Raw genomic sequence first — 17,408 nt, 5'->3', positions numbered from 1 at the left:
AAACTAGATAATCCTAGGTACAGCTGACTTGTTTTACTAAGTCAATGTTGTCCTTCTCCTATGTGATGAAAAACATCATTGAACGATCACAATACTATAAACTTTATTAAGTTTAACTAAATTGCTTGTCAGGAAAACCAGTAGTTAGGAAAGTCACCTCAACAATTTAAAAAATGAAGTTGCCGTGTTTACTTACGTGTCAGTTAAATTTACGGTATATCTGTGTCGGGGTTAAATGGACATGACCCTTTTTATTGTTCAGCTATGTACTCATGAAGACAACTTGTCAACAGTGTCTTGACACCAGGTAAGGACACTGTATGGGCTGTAGTATCTACCAGAACCATGGCTTTAGAGAGTTGAACCATCTTTTTTAATATTGTTCTAATTGTAGACATTCAGTTACAGAACATTGTTGAAAGTGTATTCTCTATGTAATGTTAATGGGGATCTAACATGGCTGCCATGAATTTGTAAGTCGCTCTGGATAAGAGCGTCTGCTAAATGACTTAAATGTAAATGTAAAATAAGCATCATAATGCAAAAGCCACAGTGTTCCAAATCTATGGTTCTGGAACCGACCAAGACTCTGTGTGGTCCCTGCTAGACTGGTTCTGGAACCGACCAGGACTCTGTGTGGTCCCTGCTAGACTGGTTCTGGAACCGACCAGGACTCTGTGTGGTTCCTGCTAGACTGGTTCTGGAACCTACCAGGACTCTGTGTGGTCCCTGCTAGACTGGTTCTGGAACCGACCAGGACTCTGTGTGGTTCCTGCTAGACTGGTTCTGGAACCTACCAGGACTCTGTGTGGTCCCTGCTAGACTGGTTCTGGAACCGACCAGGACTCTGTGTGGTCCCTGCTAGACTGGTTCTGGAACCGACCAGGACTCTGTGTGGTCCCTGCTAGACTGGTTCTGGAACCGACCAGGACTCTGTGTGGTCCCTGCTAGACTGGTTCTGGAACCGACCAGGACTCTGTGTGGTCCCTGCTAGACTGGTTCTGGAACCTACCAGGACTCTGTGTGGTCCCTGCTAGACTGGTTCTGGAACCGACCAGGACTCTGTGTGGTCCCTGCTAGACTGGTTCTGGAACCTACCAGGACTCTGTGTGGTTCCTGCTAGACTGGTTCTGGAACCGACCAGGACTCTGTGTGGTCCCTGCTAGACTGGTTCTGGAACCGACCAGGACTCTGTGTGGTCCCTGCTAGACTGGTTCTGGAACCGACCAGGACTCTGTGTGGTCCCTGCTAGACTGGTTCTGGAACCTACCAGGACTCTGTGTGGTCCCTGCTAGACTGGTTCTGGAACCGACCAGGACTCTGTGTGGTCCCTGCTAGACTGGTTCTGGAACCTACCAGGACTCTGTGTGGTTCCTGCTAGACTGGTTCTGGAACCGACCAGGACTCTGTGTGGTCCCTGCTAGACTGGTTCTGGAACCGACCAGGACTCTGTGTGGTCCCTGCTAGACTGGTTCTGGAACCGACCAGGACTCTGTGTGGTCCCTGCTAGACTGGTTCTGGAACCGACCAGGACTCTGTGTGGTCCCTGCTAGACTGGTTCTGGAACCTACCAGGACTCTGTGTGGTTCCTGCTAGACTGGTTCTGGAACCGACCAGGACTCTGTGTGGTCCCTGCTAGACTGGTTCTGGAACCTACCAGGACTCTGTGTGGTTCCTGCTAGACTGGTTCTGGAACCGACCAGGACTCTGTGTGGTCCCTGCTAGACTGGTTCTGGAACCTACCAGGACTCTGTGTGGTTCCTGCTAGACTGGTTCTGGAACCGACCAGGACTCTGTGTGGTTCCTGCTAGACTGGTTCTGGAACCTACCAGGACTCTGTGTGGTCCCTGCTAGACTGGTTCTGGAACCGACCAGGACTCTGTGTGGTTCCTGCTAGACTGGTTCTGGAACCTACCAGGACTCTGTGTGGTCCCTGCTAGACTGGTTCTGGAACCTACCAGGACTCTGTGTGGTCCCTGCTAGACTGGTTCTGGAACCGACCAGGACTCTGTGTGGTTCCTGCTAGACTGGTTCTGGAACCGACCAGGACTCTGTGTGGTCCCTGCTAGACTGGTTCTGGAACCGACCAGGACTCTGTGTGGTTCCTGCTAGACTGGTTCCTGAACCGACCAGGACTCTGTGTGGTCCCTGCTAGACTGGTTCTGGAACCGACCAGGACTCTGTGTGGTCCCTGCTAGACTGGTTCTGGAACCGACCAGGACTCTGTGTGGTTCCTGCTAGACTGGTTCTGGAACCGACCAGGACTCTGTGTGGTCCCTGCTAGACTGGTTCTGGAACCGACCAGGACTCTGTGTGGTCCCTGCTAGACTGGTTCTGGAACCGACCAGGACTCTGTGTGGTCCCTGCTAGACTGGTTCTGGAACCGACCAGGACTCTGTGTGGTCCCTGCTAGACTGGTTCTGGATGAGATGAGATGGAGACTGAGAGCTTCAGGCGGTGTGTTTTTTGTTGTTGTTGTTGCAAGATGCAGGATATTATCAAGCGCGTTTAAAAAAAAATAATCGTAAAATGAGTACAAAACCTAGATAACTAACCTCTATCATGTGATCGATTACCCATTTTGACAATACCCACCAAATGACTCTGACTCATTCTGACCCAGTGAGTGTGTAATGTAGTGAGTGTGTAATGTAGTGAGTGTGTAATGTAATGAGTGTGTGGTATTGAGTTTGTGAGTAGTGAGTTTGTGAGTAATATTGGTGGTGTGACAGAGGGACAGAAGAAGGATAGGAAGCCATTGGAGTGATGAACAGGATTACCATGCATTGCCAGTCATTGACTGATGCAGCTCAGCGGAAGCAGCCCTCTGGTCTCTGCTGGCCATCATCAAAGGAAAAACACATTGACAGACAGAGAGCTTTATAACGCTCTCATTGATGGGTTCAGAGGCTTGACTTTACAGCAACATAACACTATCAGTACACATTACAGTATATAGTCTAACTACCCCAGCAGAAGATGATCTGTGTACAGGCTACTACTTCGTCTGGTGTATTATATTATCATCTTTGTCATTTTTTTGTTGTTGTTGCATAAATCATGAATCTCATGTTTGTTGAATGTGATCTTGTTGTCCCGTGTTTATTTCCAGGTGTGCGTCTGGATCGTGTGAGGGGTGGAAGACAGAAGTACAAGAGGAGAATGGGGGATACAGAGAACGGGGCCTATCTAGGCCTGACACTTCCCCCTCCTGCCAAAAAGCCATGTGAGTCACAATAATAGTTACCCTTTCTGCTTGTATTATACTTAGGGCCCTGTGTATTGGTGTACCATGTCACATGACCTGGATTTTAACCTTTTATTTTAAGCCTTTTCCAGAAATTAGAATTACAGCAGTTGGTGCTCGGCCGTCTGACATAAAACGACAAGTGGGAAGTTCGATGAAAACGTTTTTCAAATCATATGAGCAAAAAATATTTAGCTTTATCTGGAATGCTAAACCAGACAAGATAAAGCATGCCTATCTATATAATGAATATGAACTGGGTGGGTTGAGATTATTACATTTAAAATCCATAAACGTCTCTCTAAAAGCTTCATTGATACAAAAGTTTTACTTGAACCCAAAATGGTTCTCAAGTAGATTACTAAAGCAATCTATTGTTTAAAAATGGCCTTTTTGTCTTTGTGCAGATTTGCCATGTCTCATTTTCGATTAATTGAAAATGAAACCTTTTTCAAAGTATCTCTCTTTTTCAAAGAAGCATTGCAGAGCTGGTTACAATTCCAGTTTCATCCCACTGAAACGATAGAACAAATATTATGGTTAAACTCAAATGTACTGGTCGATAAAATACCTGTTTTATGGAAAGTTTGAAAAGGGTATTTTGTTTTTAAATGAAATTGTAAATTGGAGTGGTAGTTGTTTTTCATGGAGTTATCAGAATTGTATGGGAAGGTCTGCTCAATCCAAGAGTACAACCAATTGATTACAGCATTACCCCAAAAATGGAGGTGGGAGGAGGTAGGGAACTATAGGATAAAACCTGGCATAGGAATAAAAATAGCATAAATAGGAAAGTATACCAGTTTCATTTGAGGACCAGGATGTTGACAGCTGTGCCATACAGATTGCAAAATAGTTGGGAAGAGATTTTGATGTACCGATTCCATGGTACAGGGTGTATGAGTTGATATATAAAACTTCGCAAGATCCAAGACTTGGTGTTTTTACTGTACAGAATTATTGCCACTAATGAAATGTTGATTATTTGGGGCATACAATCATCGCAGCTCTGCAGTTTTTGTGAGGATAGAGAATCAATAGACCATTTATTTTGGTATTGCCCTCAGGTAGCCTGTTTCTGGTCTCAGGATCAGGAATGGCTGAAAAAGCATAACATTGATCTAAAATTGACCCTAGACATAGTACTGTTAGGAGATCTGGAGAGACCGGGTCAGTCAATTACTAATATACTAATACTCTTAAAGTATTTATCTTCAACTCACAATCTGTGGATTCTGTTCAATTAGACAGATTCAAGTTGTATGTTAAACATCACAGCATAGTTGGGTGGCAGGTTAGAGCGTTGGACTTGTAACCGAAAGGTTGCAAGATCGAATCCCCGAGCCGACAAGGTAAAACTCTGTTCTGCCCCTGAACAAGGCAGTTAACCCACTGTTCCTAGGCCGTCATTGAAAATAAGAATTTGTTCTTAACTCACTTGCCTAGTTAAATAAAGGTTAAAAAAAATATGTATATTTAAACTGTTCAAAAGATACATGGTACTTAGAAACCCGACGAGGGTGGCCAGCAGAGATGGGTGGGATGGGCTGAGGGTTGGGATGTGGAATTGGAGACAAGTGGGAGTGGAGTTGCTGGGCGGGGGGTTTGAATGACACTGAGGGGCAACGTTGTTATATCTATTGCCTGAGGCTGATGCCGTGCAGGAGTTTGTACACATGCATATACACACACTCTCATTTAAATACACACACGTGCAAATACACGGACATACACACACACACACGTGTAAATAGTGCCATACAATGCCCTCATAAGTATCCAGTTGGTCTTGCTGTTATGATCTTTGTTGTCTTGTGTGTTTTTGCGTTGTTGTTTTCTGTTTTCCTTTATTTATCTCTTTTGTTCATTTTGTTGGTGTCTTGGGGGTGTGGAGTGGAATTTATTTTATTATGAATCTCTCTGGGAACTGTGGGGGGATTCTGGATGGTTGGTGGCCTGGCGTTTGGGAGCTTGGGCCAGTGGCTGATAGATCGCTGGCTCGGGTCCCCATTTTTGACCTTGTGGGAGATCTGTGGACGTGCCATTGAGCAGGGTGTTGACCCTGTGGGTCGCTCTGGATGGAGGAGTCTCTGCTAGATGACTCAATGTTGAGCGGCTTCAATGCAAGTAGGTTTTAAATTAATCATACGTTTTCAAATAAAGGTACAAATCCAGGTCATGTGACATGATCCACACGGGGTTCTACCACACGGGGTTCTAAACATGGTGCATGTTGGGTTGTGAAACACTAATATCTCACTATGCAATCTACTCTAAACCTCTGTCCATCCACAGCCATCTAATCACACATCTTGTTCTCTCTCTCTTCTTGTTCTCTCTCTCTTCTTGTTCTCTCTCTCTTCTTGTTCTCTCTCTCTTCTTGTTCTCTCTCTCTTCTTGTTCTCTCTCTCTTCTCCCCCCTCCCCTCTCCCCCTCCCTCTCTCTCTTCTTGTTCTCTCTCTCTTCTCCCCCTCCCTCTCTCTCTTCTTGTTCTCTCTCTACTTGTTCTCTCTCTCTTGCTCTCGGCCAGTGACAAAGATCGTGTCTCACCTGCTGGTGGTTGAACCAGAGAAGATCTATGCCATGCCAGACCCGACCATGCCAGACGGAGACATCAAGGCCCTGACCACACTGTGTGACCTGGCTGACAGAGAACTGGTGGTCATTATCGGCTGGGCCAAACACATCCCAGGTAGGAGTACTGTATTACCTAACCACATCCCAGGTAGGAGTACTGTATTACCTAACCACATCCCAGGTAGGAGTACTGTATTACCTAACCACATCCCAGGTAGGAGTACTGTATTACCTAACCACATCCCAGGTAGGAGTACTGTATTACCTAACCACATCCCAGGTAGGAGTACTATATTACCAAACCACATCCCAGGTAGGAGTACTATATTACCTAACCACATCCCAGGTAGGGGTACTATATTACCTATCCCAGGTAGGAGTACTATATTACCTATCCCAGGTAGGAGTACTATATTACCTATCCCAGGTAGGAGTACTATATTACCTATCCCAGGTAGGAGTACTATATTACCTAACCACATCCCAGGTAGGAGTACTATATTACCTAACCACATCCCAGGTAGGAGTACTATATTACCTATCCCAGGTAGGAGTACTATATTACCTATCCCAGGTAGGAGTACTATATTACCTATCCCAGGTAGGAGTACTATATTACCTAACCACTCCCAACATATCCCAGATAGACCTGGAGGAAAGAAACATTAAAGCCTCAACTCTTTTTGAATAAGTGCTCTCATTAACTCTCTCACAGACAGACAGACAGACACACACAGACACACACACACTCTAAGGATAATGAACATCTGGTCCTCATCTACCCGGAGGGGAGAGACAGTTCCATATTCTACACTTGTAAATCAATAGAGAGCAACTGAAGCCGTGTGTGTGTGTGTGTGGCAGTTGGGAGGATGATGGGGGTAGGGGTACCTCCCTTTACGTCAATGTATTCCATTTCAATTTGAGACTTAGTCAGTAAGAGGATTGTATTTCTTTAAGACTGATTACACAAGGAGCAGGCAGTACCATTGGTTTATTTAGGGAGGTACTCATTCCTCTCGACTCAAACCTACATCTGAATAGTTATACACTTTCTTAGATCTCATTGTTTTCAGGAGTCTTATTTGAAAAATAAGAATTTAATTTCCTTAAAATAAATAATTAGAATTCTCTTAATATATCATCCCTCTGTAGATATTCCCAGCATCCAATCTATTCACTGTTGGCATCGCTGGGTTGATCTCTCCTCAGCTATTTGCCCTGAGAGTACTGTTCTTGGGTCAGTAGTGGGAGATTACAGGGTGGACCCAGAGGAGATGTACCGTCAGTAGTGGGAGATTACAGGGTGGACCCGGAGGAGATGTACAGTCAGTAGTGGGAGATTACAGGGTGGACCCGGAGGAGATGTACAGTCAGTAGTGGGAGATTACAGGGTGGACCCGGGGGAGATGTACAGTCAGTAGTGGGAGTTTACAGGGTGAACCCAGAGGAGATGTACAGTCAGTAGTGGGAGATTACAGGGTGGACCCGGGGGAGATGTACAGTCAGTAGTGGGAGATTACAGGGTGGACCCAGGGGAGATGTACAGTCAGTAGTGGGAGATTAGACTACATGATAGCCAGGTAACAAGTATCATTAACAGCCTTTATGATCAGTCCATCATTAGCGTGCTAAGAGGAGTGAGGACCCTCTCTTTCAAATTGTTTAACTGGTACCCAAACACACGTAGAACATAGTTTATGATACAGTGCATTCGGAAACTATTCAGACACCTTGACTTTTTCCACATTTTGGTACGTCCCAGCATTATTCTAAAATTGATTCATTTGTTTTTCCCTCAATCTACACACAATACCCAATAATGACAAAGCAAAAATAGGTTCAGACATTTTTTGCAAATGTATAAAATAAAAACTGAAATCACATTTACATAAGTATTCAGACATTTTAATCAGTACTTTGTTGAAGCATCTTTGGCAGTGAACACAGCCTCAAGTCTTCTTGGGTATGATGCTACAAGCTTGGCACACCTGTATTTGGGGAGTTTCTTCCATTCTTCTCTGCAGATCCTCTCAAGGTCTGTCAGGTTGGATGGGGAGCGTTGCTGCACAGCTATTTTCAGGTCTCTCCAGAGATGTTCGGTCGGGTTCAAGTCCGGGCTCTGGCTGGGCCACTCAAGGACATTTAGAGACTTGTCCCGAAGCCACTCCTGCGTTGTCTTGGCTGTGTGCTTAGGGTTGTAGTCCTTTTGGAAGATAAACCTTTGCCCCAGTCTGAGGTCATGAGCGCTATGGAGCAGGTTTTCATCAAGGGTCTCTCTGTACTTTGCTGCGTTCATTTTCCCCTAGATCCTGATTAGCCTCCCAGTCCCTGCCGTTGGAAAAACATCCCCATAGCATGATTCTGCCACCACCATGCTTCATCGTAGGGATGTTTTCCTCCAGACGTGACGCTTGGCATTCAGGCCAGAGTTCAATCTTGTTTGTTTCATCAGACCAGAGAATCTTGACGCTTCTTCCATTTTAGAATGATAGAGGCCACTGTGTTCTTGGACCTTCAATGCTGCAGAAATGTTTTGATACCCTTCCCCAGATCTTTGCCTCGACACAATCCTGTCTCGGAACTTTAAGGACAATTCCTTCGACCTCATGGCTTGGTTTTTCCTCTGACATGTACTGTTAACTGTGGGACCTTATATAGACAGGTGTGTGCCTTTCCACATGTCCAATCAATTGAATTTATCACAGGTGGACTCCAATCAAGTTGTAGAAACATCTCAAGGATGATCAAAGGAAACAGGATGGACCTGAGCTAAATTTCGAGTCTCATAGCAAAGGGTCTTTAAATTTGTGCTAAATAATAAATGTAAAAAAAATTCTGAACCTGTTTTCACTTTGTCATTATGGGGTTATGTGTGTAGATTGAGAATAGTTTTTTTTTTTACATCTGTTTTAGAATACGGCTGTAAAGGCTGTGAAGTAACAAATTGTGGAAAAAGTCAAGGGGTCTGAATACTTTCCGAATGCACTGTAGATGTGACTTCATCTATTTTTAGGTGTTTAAATGAAATATATTTGGAAGTATGTTGTGCTATCGACAGGCCACCCCCTCGTGATACCTTACTGCGTTTCAAGTTGAGTGAACAAACGTGCAAAAATGTGCGAACATAAAATGCAAGCTATTCGTTGCATGTGTTTGTTAGTGAGACCTCTGACCGTTTGACTTTGTAGTATCCGTCAGCAGTGGTTTGAGGGGATGACACGGAGTAGCCTGAATAGTAGACACACACACACACACACACACACACACACACACACACACACACACACACACACACACACACACACACACACACACACACACACACACACACACACACACACACACACACACACACACACACACTTGCACATACACACAGGCCTCATGGCGTTGTATCTCATTGTCATGGGGAGTCCTGATTGGCTGTTACTTACACATGCTGTCATGACAACCAGGCAAGAATCATTGGCATGGCTGCCACAGGTCAGAGGTCACCGTTAATTTGTGCAGCTGCACGGCACAGTCGCCACTTGCAGTACAATCATACTATACGCATGCACTGCAATGATTCTTCTCTCGTTCACACACATTTACACACAACCCTGCCACACTGTCAGATGAGAGGAGGGGGAGGGTCGCTCTCTCGCTCTCTCTCGCTCTCTCTCGCTCTCGCTCTACCACAGGCCCAGTCATGTCATTACCTCTGTCTCTCTCTCTCTCTCTCTCTCTCTCTCTACCACAGGCCCAGTCATGTCATTACCTCTGTCTCTCTCTCTCTCTCTCTCTCTCTACCACAGGCCCAGTCATGTCATTACCTCTGTCTCTTTATTGGGCCCATGATGACCCTTAGGAGCACTGTAATGATGGCAAATTAATAGAGTAAACTGCTGAGGGAGAACTGTTATCTGCTGAGGGAGAACTGTTATCTGCTGAGGGAGAACTGTTATCTGCTGAGGGAGAACTGTTATCTGCTGAGGGAGAACTGTTATCTGCTGAGGGAGAACTGTTATCTGCTGAGGGAGAACTGTTATCTGCTGAGGGAGAACTGTTATCTGCTGAGGGAGAACTGTTATCTGCTGAGGGAGAACTGTTATCTGCTGAGGGAGAACTGTTATCTGTGAGGGAGAACTGTTATCTGCTGAGGGAGAACTGTTATCTGTGAGGGAGAACTGTTTCGATAACACAGACTGGAACATGTTCCGGGATTCATCCGATAACATTGAGGAGTTTACTACATCAGTCACCGGCTTCATTAATAAGTGCATTGAAGGGGCCTCCCGAGTGGCGCAGCGGTCTAAGGTGTCACTACAAACCCGGGTTCGATCCCAGGCTGTGTCACAACCGACCGTGACCGTGAGTCCCATATAACATGTAATGCCACAACAGATTAGATGAACTGGAGTGAGAGCTGTGAGCATTAAAATAGATGTTCGACCAACTTTGTATAACTCTTAAGGACACCTGCCGTTTGAATGACCGACTGACCATGTGAATCCAGGTGAAAGCTATGATGCGTTATTGATACTTGTTAAATCCATTTCAATTAGTGTAGATGAAGAAGAGGAGACAGGGTAAAGAATCATTTTTAAAGCCTTGAGACATGGATTGTGTATGTGTGCCATTCAGAGAGTGAACGGGTAAGACAAAGATTGAAGTGCCTTTGAACGGGGTAATGGTGGTAGTAGGTGCCAGGTGCACCGGTTTTGAGTGTGTCATGAACTACAACGCTGCTGTTTTTTTTTTTTTTTACATTCAACACTTTCCTGTGTGTATCAAGAATGGTCCACCACCAAAAGCACATCCAGCCAACGGCAGGCCAGTGGTCGAAAATGGGTCATTAATGAAAGTGGACAAAGGAGGCTGACGTAAATAGTGCAGAGCAACAGACGGGCTACAGTTGGACAGTCCAGTACAACATTGGTGACCAAAGCCCCTTAAAATAGACACGAATAGGGTACGGCAGCCGACGACCTGACAGAGTTCCACCTCTTTCAGCAAAAAAAACTACAACTGCGGTTAGAGAGGGTTGAGGAACGAAAACAGTGGAGAAGGTGAAAAACATTCCCTGGTCTGATGAATCCTGGTTCCTGCTGTTTCACGCTGATGGGAGGACTAGGAAGTACATGTGTCCATCATGCCGCATGTCAACATTGCAGGCTGGTGGTGGTGTAGGGTGTATTTGCATGGCACACATTGGGCCCCTTGATAAAAGTGTTTTAATGCCACGTAATATCTGAACATCATTGCCAATCTGGTGCATCCCTTCATGGCAGCAGTCTATCCATCTGCGAATAGATTTTTTTTTTTTTTTTGCAGGACAATGCCCTATGCCACAAGGCTAGATTTGTCCCGGAATAGTTCCACAAACATGACAGTGAATTCTGCTTACTGCAGTGGCCTGCCCAGTCAGCATTGGAGTCAACATGGAACGCTTTCGAGAACTTGTAGAGTCCATCCCCCGACAAATTGATTCTGTTCTGAAGGCAAAAGGGGGTGGAACTCAATATCAGGAAGGTGTTCTTAATGTTTTGTACACTCAGTGTCTCATAGTTCCGTTTTTACAAACTGAGTTTCTAGTGATCTGACTTTGAGACATTCCCAGAGTAAAACAAGTGTGTGTATATATATATATATATTACCCCCTTGTTCATTAGTAAACTTTGCTGGAAATTACATTTTCTTTGTGACATAGCTCCTTGCTTTAACTAATAAATGTGGAAAATCACAATTGTGTATTTGATCTAAAATCCACATGCTGGCGTGAAAGTCTAACACCCTCCACATGGAGACAATAAGGCAAACATATATTATATATATGCCTAAACCCTACTTATCATCCTCTAGGATTCTCCAGCCTGTCTCTGGCAGACCAGATGAGTCTACTGCAGAGTGCCTGGATGGAGATCTTGGTCCTGAGCATCGTGTTCCGCTCGTTGGCCTGCGAGGAGGAGCTGGTGTATGCTGAGGACTATGTGGTGGATGAGGAACACGCTCGTCTATCCGGCCTGCTGGACCTGCACGTTGCCATCCTGCCTCTGGTCCGACGCTATAAGAACCTGAGCATGGAGAAGGAGGAGTTTGTCACGCTCAAGGCCATCGCCCTCGCTAACTCGGGTACGCACACAGATGACAGACACGCACAAATTATTATTATATTTGCTGAAATATGTCAGACTCATAAAACCTATTGTTGATGGGAGACACAGGAAACAGTCCCCCTTTTGAAGATTGACGTTAGAGTATGTCTGAATGGTCAATCTCTGGTAAATCTAAGTAGCTGACACGTAATTAAAACAAAACAAAATGTCACCAATCTCAGAGGGCAATCGCATCCACACAGACGATCTGAGATAAGAGGGGACAAAGGGGTCAACAACACGGCTGTTTAATTAAATGTCCCTGCTGTGCCACGGTGTGTGTGTGCTCACTTCTGAATGCACGTGTGTGTGTATAGCATCAGTGTTCTATCTCCTCCCTCTTTCTCTCTCCTCCCCTCTTTTTCTTTCTCTCTCGCCTCCCCTTTTTCTCTCCTGCTTTCTTTCTCCCCTTTCTCTCTCGCCAAATCTCCCCTCTCTTGCTCTCTCCCCCATCTCTCTCCCCTCTCTTGCTCTCTCCCCCCATCTCTCTCCCCTCTCTTGCTCTCTCCCCCCATCTCTCTCCCCTCTCTTGCTCTCTCCCCCCATCTCTCTGTCTCTATAACAGTAGCTTCCTGCCAGCGCTCCACAGCCAAGGGGGATATATTTAGCATTTCATTAGGAAAACAGAGTCTGTCAATAAAATGTGTTAAGTGGAGTGGAATGAGCATCAGGGAGCGACGGGGCTTGTTTGTTTCCATGTGAAGATGCCTCTCTCCTATCGACAGTTTGCTTGTCCCCTTACTAATCAATGACTGTTTGGAGGGTCCTGTCCCTTTACAAATCTATGACTGTTTGGAGGGTCCTGTCCCTTTACAAATCTATGACTGTTTGGAGGGTCCTGTCCCTTTACAAATCTATGACTGTTTGGAGGGTCCTGTCCCTTTACAAATCTATGACTGTTTGGAGGGTCCTGTCCCTTTACAAATCTATGACTGTTTGGAGGGTCCTGTCCCTTTACAAATCTATGACTGTTTGGAGGGTCCTGTCCCTTTACAAATCTATGACTGTTTGGAGGGTCCTGTCCCTTTACAAATCTATGACTGTTTGGAGGGTCCTGTCCCTTTACAAATCTATGACTGTTTGGAGGGTCCTGTCCCTTTACAAATCTATGACTGTTTGGAGGGTCCTGTCCCTTTACTAATCTATGACTGTTTGGAGGGTCCTGTCCCTTTACAAATCTATGACTGTTTGGAGGGTCCTGTCCCTTTACAAATCTATGACTGTTTGGAGGGTCCTGTCCCTTTACAAATCTATGACTGTTTGGAGGGTCCTGTCCCTTTACAAATCTATGACTGTTTGGAGGGTCCTGTCCCTTTACAAATCTATGACTGTTTGGAGGGTCCTGTCCCTTTACAAATCTATGACTGTTTGGAGGGTCCTGTCCCTTTACAAATCTATGACTGTTTGGAGGGTCCTGTCCCTTTACAAATCTATGACTGTTTGGAGGGTCCTGTCCCTTTACAAATCTATGACTGTTTGGAGGGTCCTGTCCCTTTACAAATCTATGACTGTTTGGAGGGTCCTGTCCCTTTACAAATCTATGACTGTTTGGAGGAAATGTTTTCTCCTGGGAGAGGGGTATAACAGAAAGGGGAGCTGAGGGGCCAGAGCTGAGGGGCCAGAGCTGAACACTGTCTCACGGAGATCTGGTGCTGTTTGTGTGACAGCTGTGGAACATCATGGCCATTGATTTAGTAATTAGCTCAGTATCGATGGGATCTACTCCGGCCAGCTGATGGATTACATGGAAATTGTTTCTTCAAAGTTAGTTTTGCATTACGCCCTTCACACACTGAACACAACCACACACACACCCACACATACGCAGTGGAGTATAGGATCACATCAGTTTTAACATGAAGGGCCAAATGAAGACTGGAACAGAACACATGTGTAGTCCACATAGGCTAGTTAATTTCCCTAGATAGAAAGATAATTTATACAGAAGGTGTGTGTGTGTGTGTGAAAACGGCTAGCTGCCTGGTAAGAAACACTTAATCAGTCAGTTAAGAATATAATTAGCCCTCTACTTTACTTTCTTCTGCCTCATTTACACGTTCTGTCACTTCTCTTATTTTACTGTTTTACTCTGTTCATACCTGTCTGGAACTTTGGGAACAAAATGGAGGGAGTTAACACTTGATTTATAAACAGGCAGTCCCATGGTGAATCATCCAGTGATTTATAAACAGGCAGTCCCATGGTGAATCATCCAGTGATTTATAAACAAGCAGTCCCATGGTGAATCATCCAGTGATTTATAAACAGGCAGTCCCATGGTGAATCATCCAGTGATTTATAAACAGGCAGTCCCATGGTGAATCATCCAGTGATTTATAAACAGGCAGTCCCATTTGGTGTCTCATGAAAAATTATGTTGTCCTGTGTTCGAAACATTACGCAGTTCACACAACCAGACAATTTCCACTGCATATCAAGTGTCAACTCGATCCAGTCAGGACATGCTGCTGTGCAAATCAAATGCACTTTCGAACAGCGTTATCCCTAACCGGAAATCCACTAGCCAGCAATTGATTGTATTTTGGCCTAAGCAGACTTCATATGAAGTGGAGGTGCGTTTCAGTTCAGGCTAGGCTGCTTTTATTAGAGTTTTTTTTATGAGGGAACTGGTTTCTCTTTCTTATGTAAACTGGGGCCATCTGCCGCTATCCTTCACTTGAACGATAACACACACACACTAATTCATTAGTAGATGAGATTATATGGTACAGTATATGGTCCAGTATACAAAGAAATGAATATTTTTCCCTGCCTATCCACAGCATATTTCTATTTATGCAGCCGAGCCATTCTCTCCCTGGAGTCCTAGCCACGCACAGGCATTTATTAAGTCCAGTGATTAACCATTCACTAGAGAGAGAGAGACTCTCACAAATTGGATGCTTGCTAAAAGGAGCCACTGAATTTAAAGTGGCTCCTAAAAATGTTTATTTACGAGCTACTTTTTGTTGGCATTAAATAAAAGACAACTAAAGTTTCTGTTTCTCTCTCTCGCTCCCCCGTTCCCGCCTCCTCTACCTTCCTGCCTCCTCTCCCCCCCCTTCCTGCCTCCTCTCCCTCCCCCCTTCCTGCCTCTTCTCCCTCCCCTTCTCTCCCTCCGTCCCTTCCCGCCTCCTCTACCTTCCTGCCTCCTCTCCCCCCCCTTCCTGCCTCCTCTACCTTCCTGGCTCCTCTCCCCCCCTTCCCGCCTCCTCTACCTTCCTGCCTCCTCTCCCCCCCTTCCTGCCTCCTCTACCTTCCCGCCTCCTCTTCCCCCCCCCTTCCTGCCTCCTCTACCTTCCTGCCTCTTCTCCCTCCGTCCCGCCCCTTCCCTCCTTCTCTCCCTCTCCCCTTCCCTCCTCCTCCTCCCTCCGTATAGACTCCATGCATATAGAAGATGTAGAGGCTGTTCAGAGGCTCCAGGACTCTCTCCATGAGGCATTGCAGGACTTGGGTGCCCACAACACGGAGGACCCTCGGCGGGCAGGAAAGCTGCTGATGACCCTTCCCCTGCTCCGTCAGACCGCGGCCAAGGCCGTGCAGCACTTCTACAGCATCAAGGTGCAGGGGAAAGTGCCCATGCACAAACTCTTCCTGGAGATGCTGGAGGCCAAGGCTTGATGATTGGACCGGGGGATTGACGGACAGCTGCATCACCCAATGAGGAGGATGGACAGCCCGTGAATAGGTGGGGTAACACCATGGAGACCTATGACAGCTACGGGATGAAGTTGACTGCTGTTACTGTGGCTCGAAACCCACGTCTAGAACTGAAGAAAAGAGCAATAGAGCAGGAAAATAGACCAACAGATTTTAGGGGTGAATATAAAACGCTTTGATGTAGGATATAGTCATGTATATGAAGATGCTGTGTACAGAACTGTGGGTCTTGTTATAATCAGAGACCTTTGCTCTAGATCACCGGTAGCTACTGGGAGTTCTTTCTCTTTTGTTTTATAATCTCAGTTGTAAAGAGGTTTGTTTCTTTTCACCTTGAAGCTGAAGTATGACTATTAGTAATATGTTGTGATGAATCTGAATGGTTAGAGCCACTCAGTTATCTTTTTTGTTTTATAATCTCAGATGTACAGCATTACAGGTAGTGGTATATATGTATTTATGGTTATTGTGTCAAATTGCAGTGTTAAAGGGGTTTGGGGATGATTTCATATTATGTTCATCAACCTCAAAGAAACAGATCCCTACACCTATGAAGATAAAAGCTTCTGAAGTCTTCCTAACCAGATCTGGGTTCAAAATATGTTGAACGTTTGAGTCTGCCTGGAGTGCCATATGGGTGAGATTTGCCCTTTTGGGACTATAGCATTAATTCAGTTGGTCAAGCAAACTCATTCCAAATACTATTTGAACCCAGGTCTGTTTGTAACATATTTACCTCCTAGTTTCATCAATAACACTGTCCATCCATCCAAGTCTGGTGCTTAGGGAGGGATGGAGTCCACTCTTCTAAAAAAAAAATATATATATATATATATATATATATATATATATATATATATATATATAAAATCTGAAAGGGTTCTTTGGCTTTACCAGTAGAACTCTTTCAAAAACCTTTTTTGGTTCCAGGTAGAACTCTACTTGGAACCAAAAAGGGTTTTCCTATGGAGGCAGCCGAATAATAATTTTTTTAACCCTTTAAATCTGAGTGTAGTGAACTGGTGAGCGCATAGATGTAGGATCTTAATTTGATCACCCTGTCTCAGGAGAACTTTCTTGCAATGCAGGAAATTAAAAACTTGAGTACTTGGCAGGAAATTAAAAACTTGAGTAATTGAGGTTTAAAAAGGCTTCTGGCATTTGAAATTTCAGACTTGATTTTTCTTTACAAAAAAATGTATCAACCACTACAAAAATGTCCATTTTAATTATGATCCACATAATAATTAACATTTCCTTTTGCCGCAGGATTATTTCCCTGCTGTAGCAAACTGGCTCAAATTAAGATCCTACATCTGTACAGTAGTTAAATAATATGTTGCACTGAGTCTCTGGGTCCTAGGTAATGTGGCACTAATGAATGTAGTACATTAGCTCGTTCTCACTGGTAGTATCTGTTCATCACTACTGCTTTTAGATACTAAAGACACCTAAGCAGAATGTGTGTGAAGTGAATCTGTGGAGGCTGCTGAGGGGAGGATGGCTCATAATGGCTGGAACGAAGGGAATAGAATGGCATGGAAACCATTCCGCTCCAGGAATTACCACAAGCCCCTCCTGCCACCAACATCCTGTGGTGTGTGTGTGTGTGTGTGTGTACATTTCAGTTAACACTTATAACACTGCAAAGAATAAAAGTGTATGGACTCAGACCTCTAGTCAACAATAATAACATGGTGTATGGACTCAGACCTCTAGTCAACAATAATAACATGGTCTATGGACTCAGACCTCTAGTCAGCAATAATAACATGGTGTATGGA

The 17,408-nt window shown here is 44.8% G+C and overlaps 1 protein-coding gene across 1 annotated transcript in view; it reads left to right on the top strand.

The window, feature by feature from the left end:
* LOC106608285 (steroid hormone receptor ERR2-like) overlaps positions 1-16,421 on the top strand; it is a 58,090-nt gene extending 41,669 nt beyond the window's left edge. Inside the window, exons 3-6 of the mRNA XM_045721158.1 lie at positions 3,113-3,226; positions 5,778-5,939; positions 11,672-11,941; positions 15,344-16,421. Of these exons, the coding sequence (XP_045577114.1) occupies positions 3,113-3,226; positions 5,778-5,939; positions 11,672-11,941; positions 15,344-15,585 (788 nt within the window). The 3' untranslated portion in view covers positions 15,586-16,421. The remainder of the gene's footprint in view (positions 1-3,112; positions 3,227-5,777; positions 5,940-11,671; positions 11,942-15,343) is intronic.
* Positions 16,422-17,408: the final 987 nt, after the last annotated feature.

The sequence above is a fragment of the Salmo salar genome, chromosome ssa06 (assembly GCF_905237065.1).
Source record: "Salmo salar chromosome ssa06, Ssal_v3.1, whole genome shotgun sequence".
Classification (NCBI taxonomy): Eukaryota; Metazoa; Chordata; class Actinopteri; order Salmoniformes; family Salmonidae; genus Salmo; species Salmo salar.
Note: the sequence above shows the minus strand (reverse complement) of the source record. Positions and strands in the feature narration are given on the sequence as shown.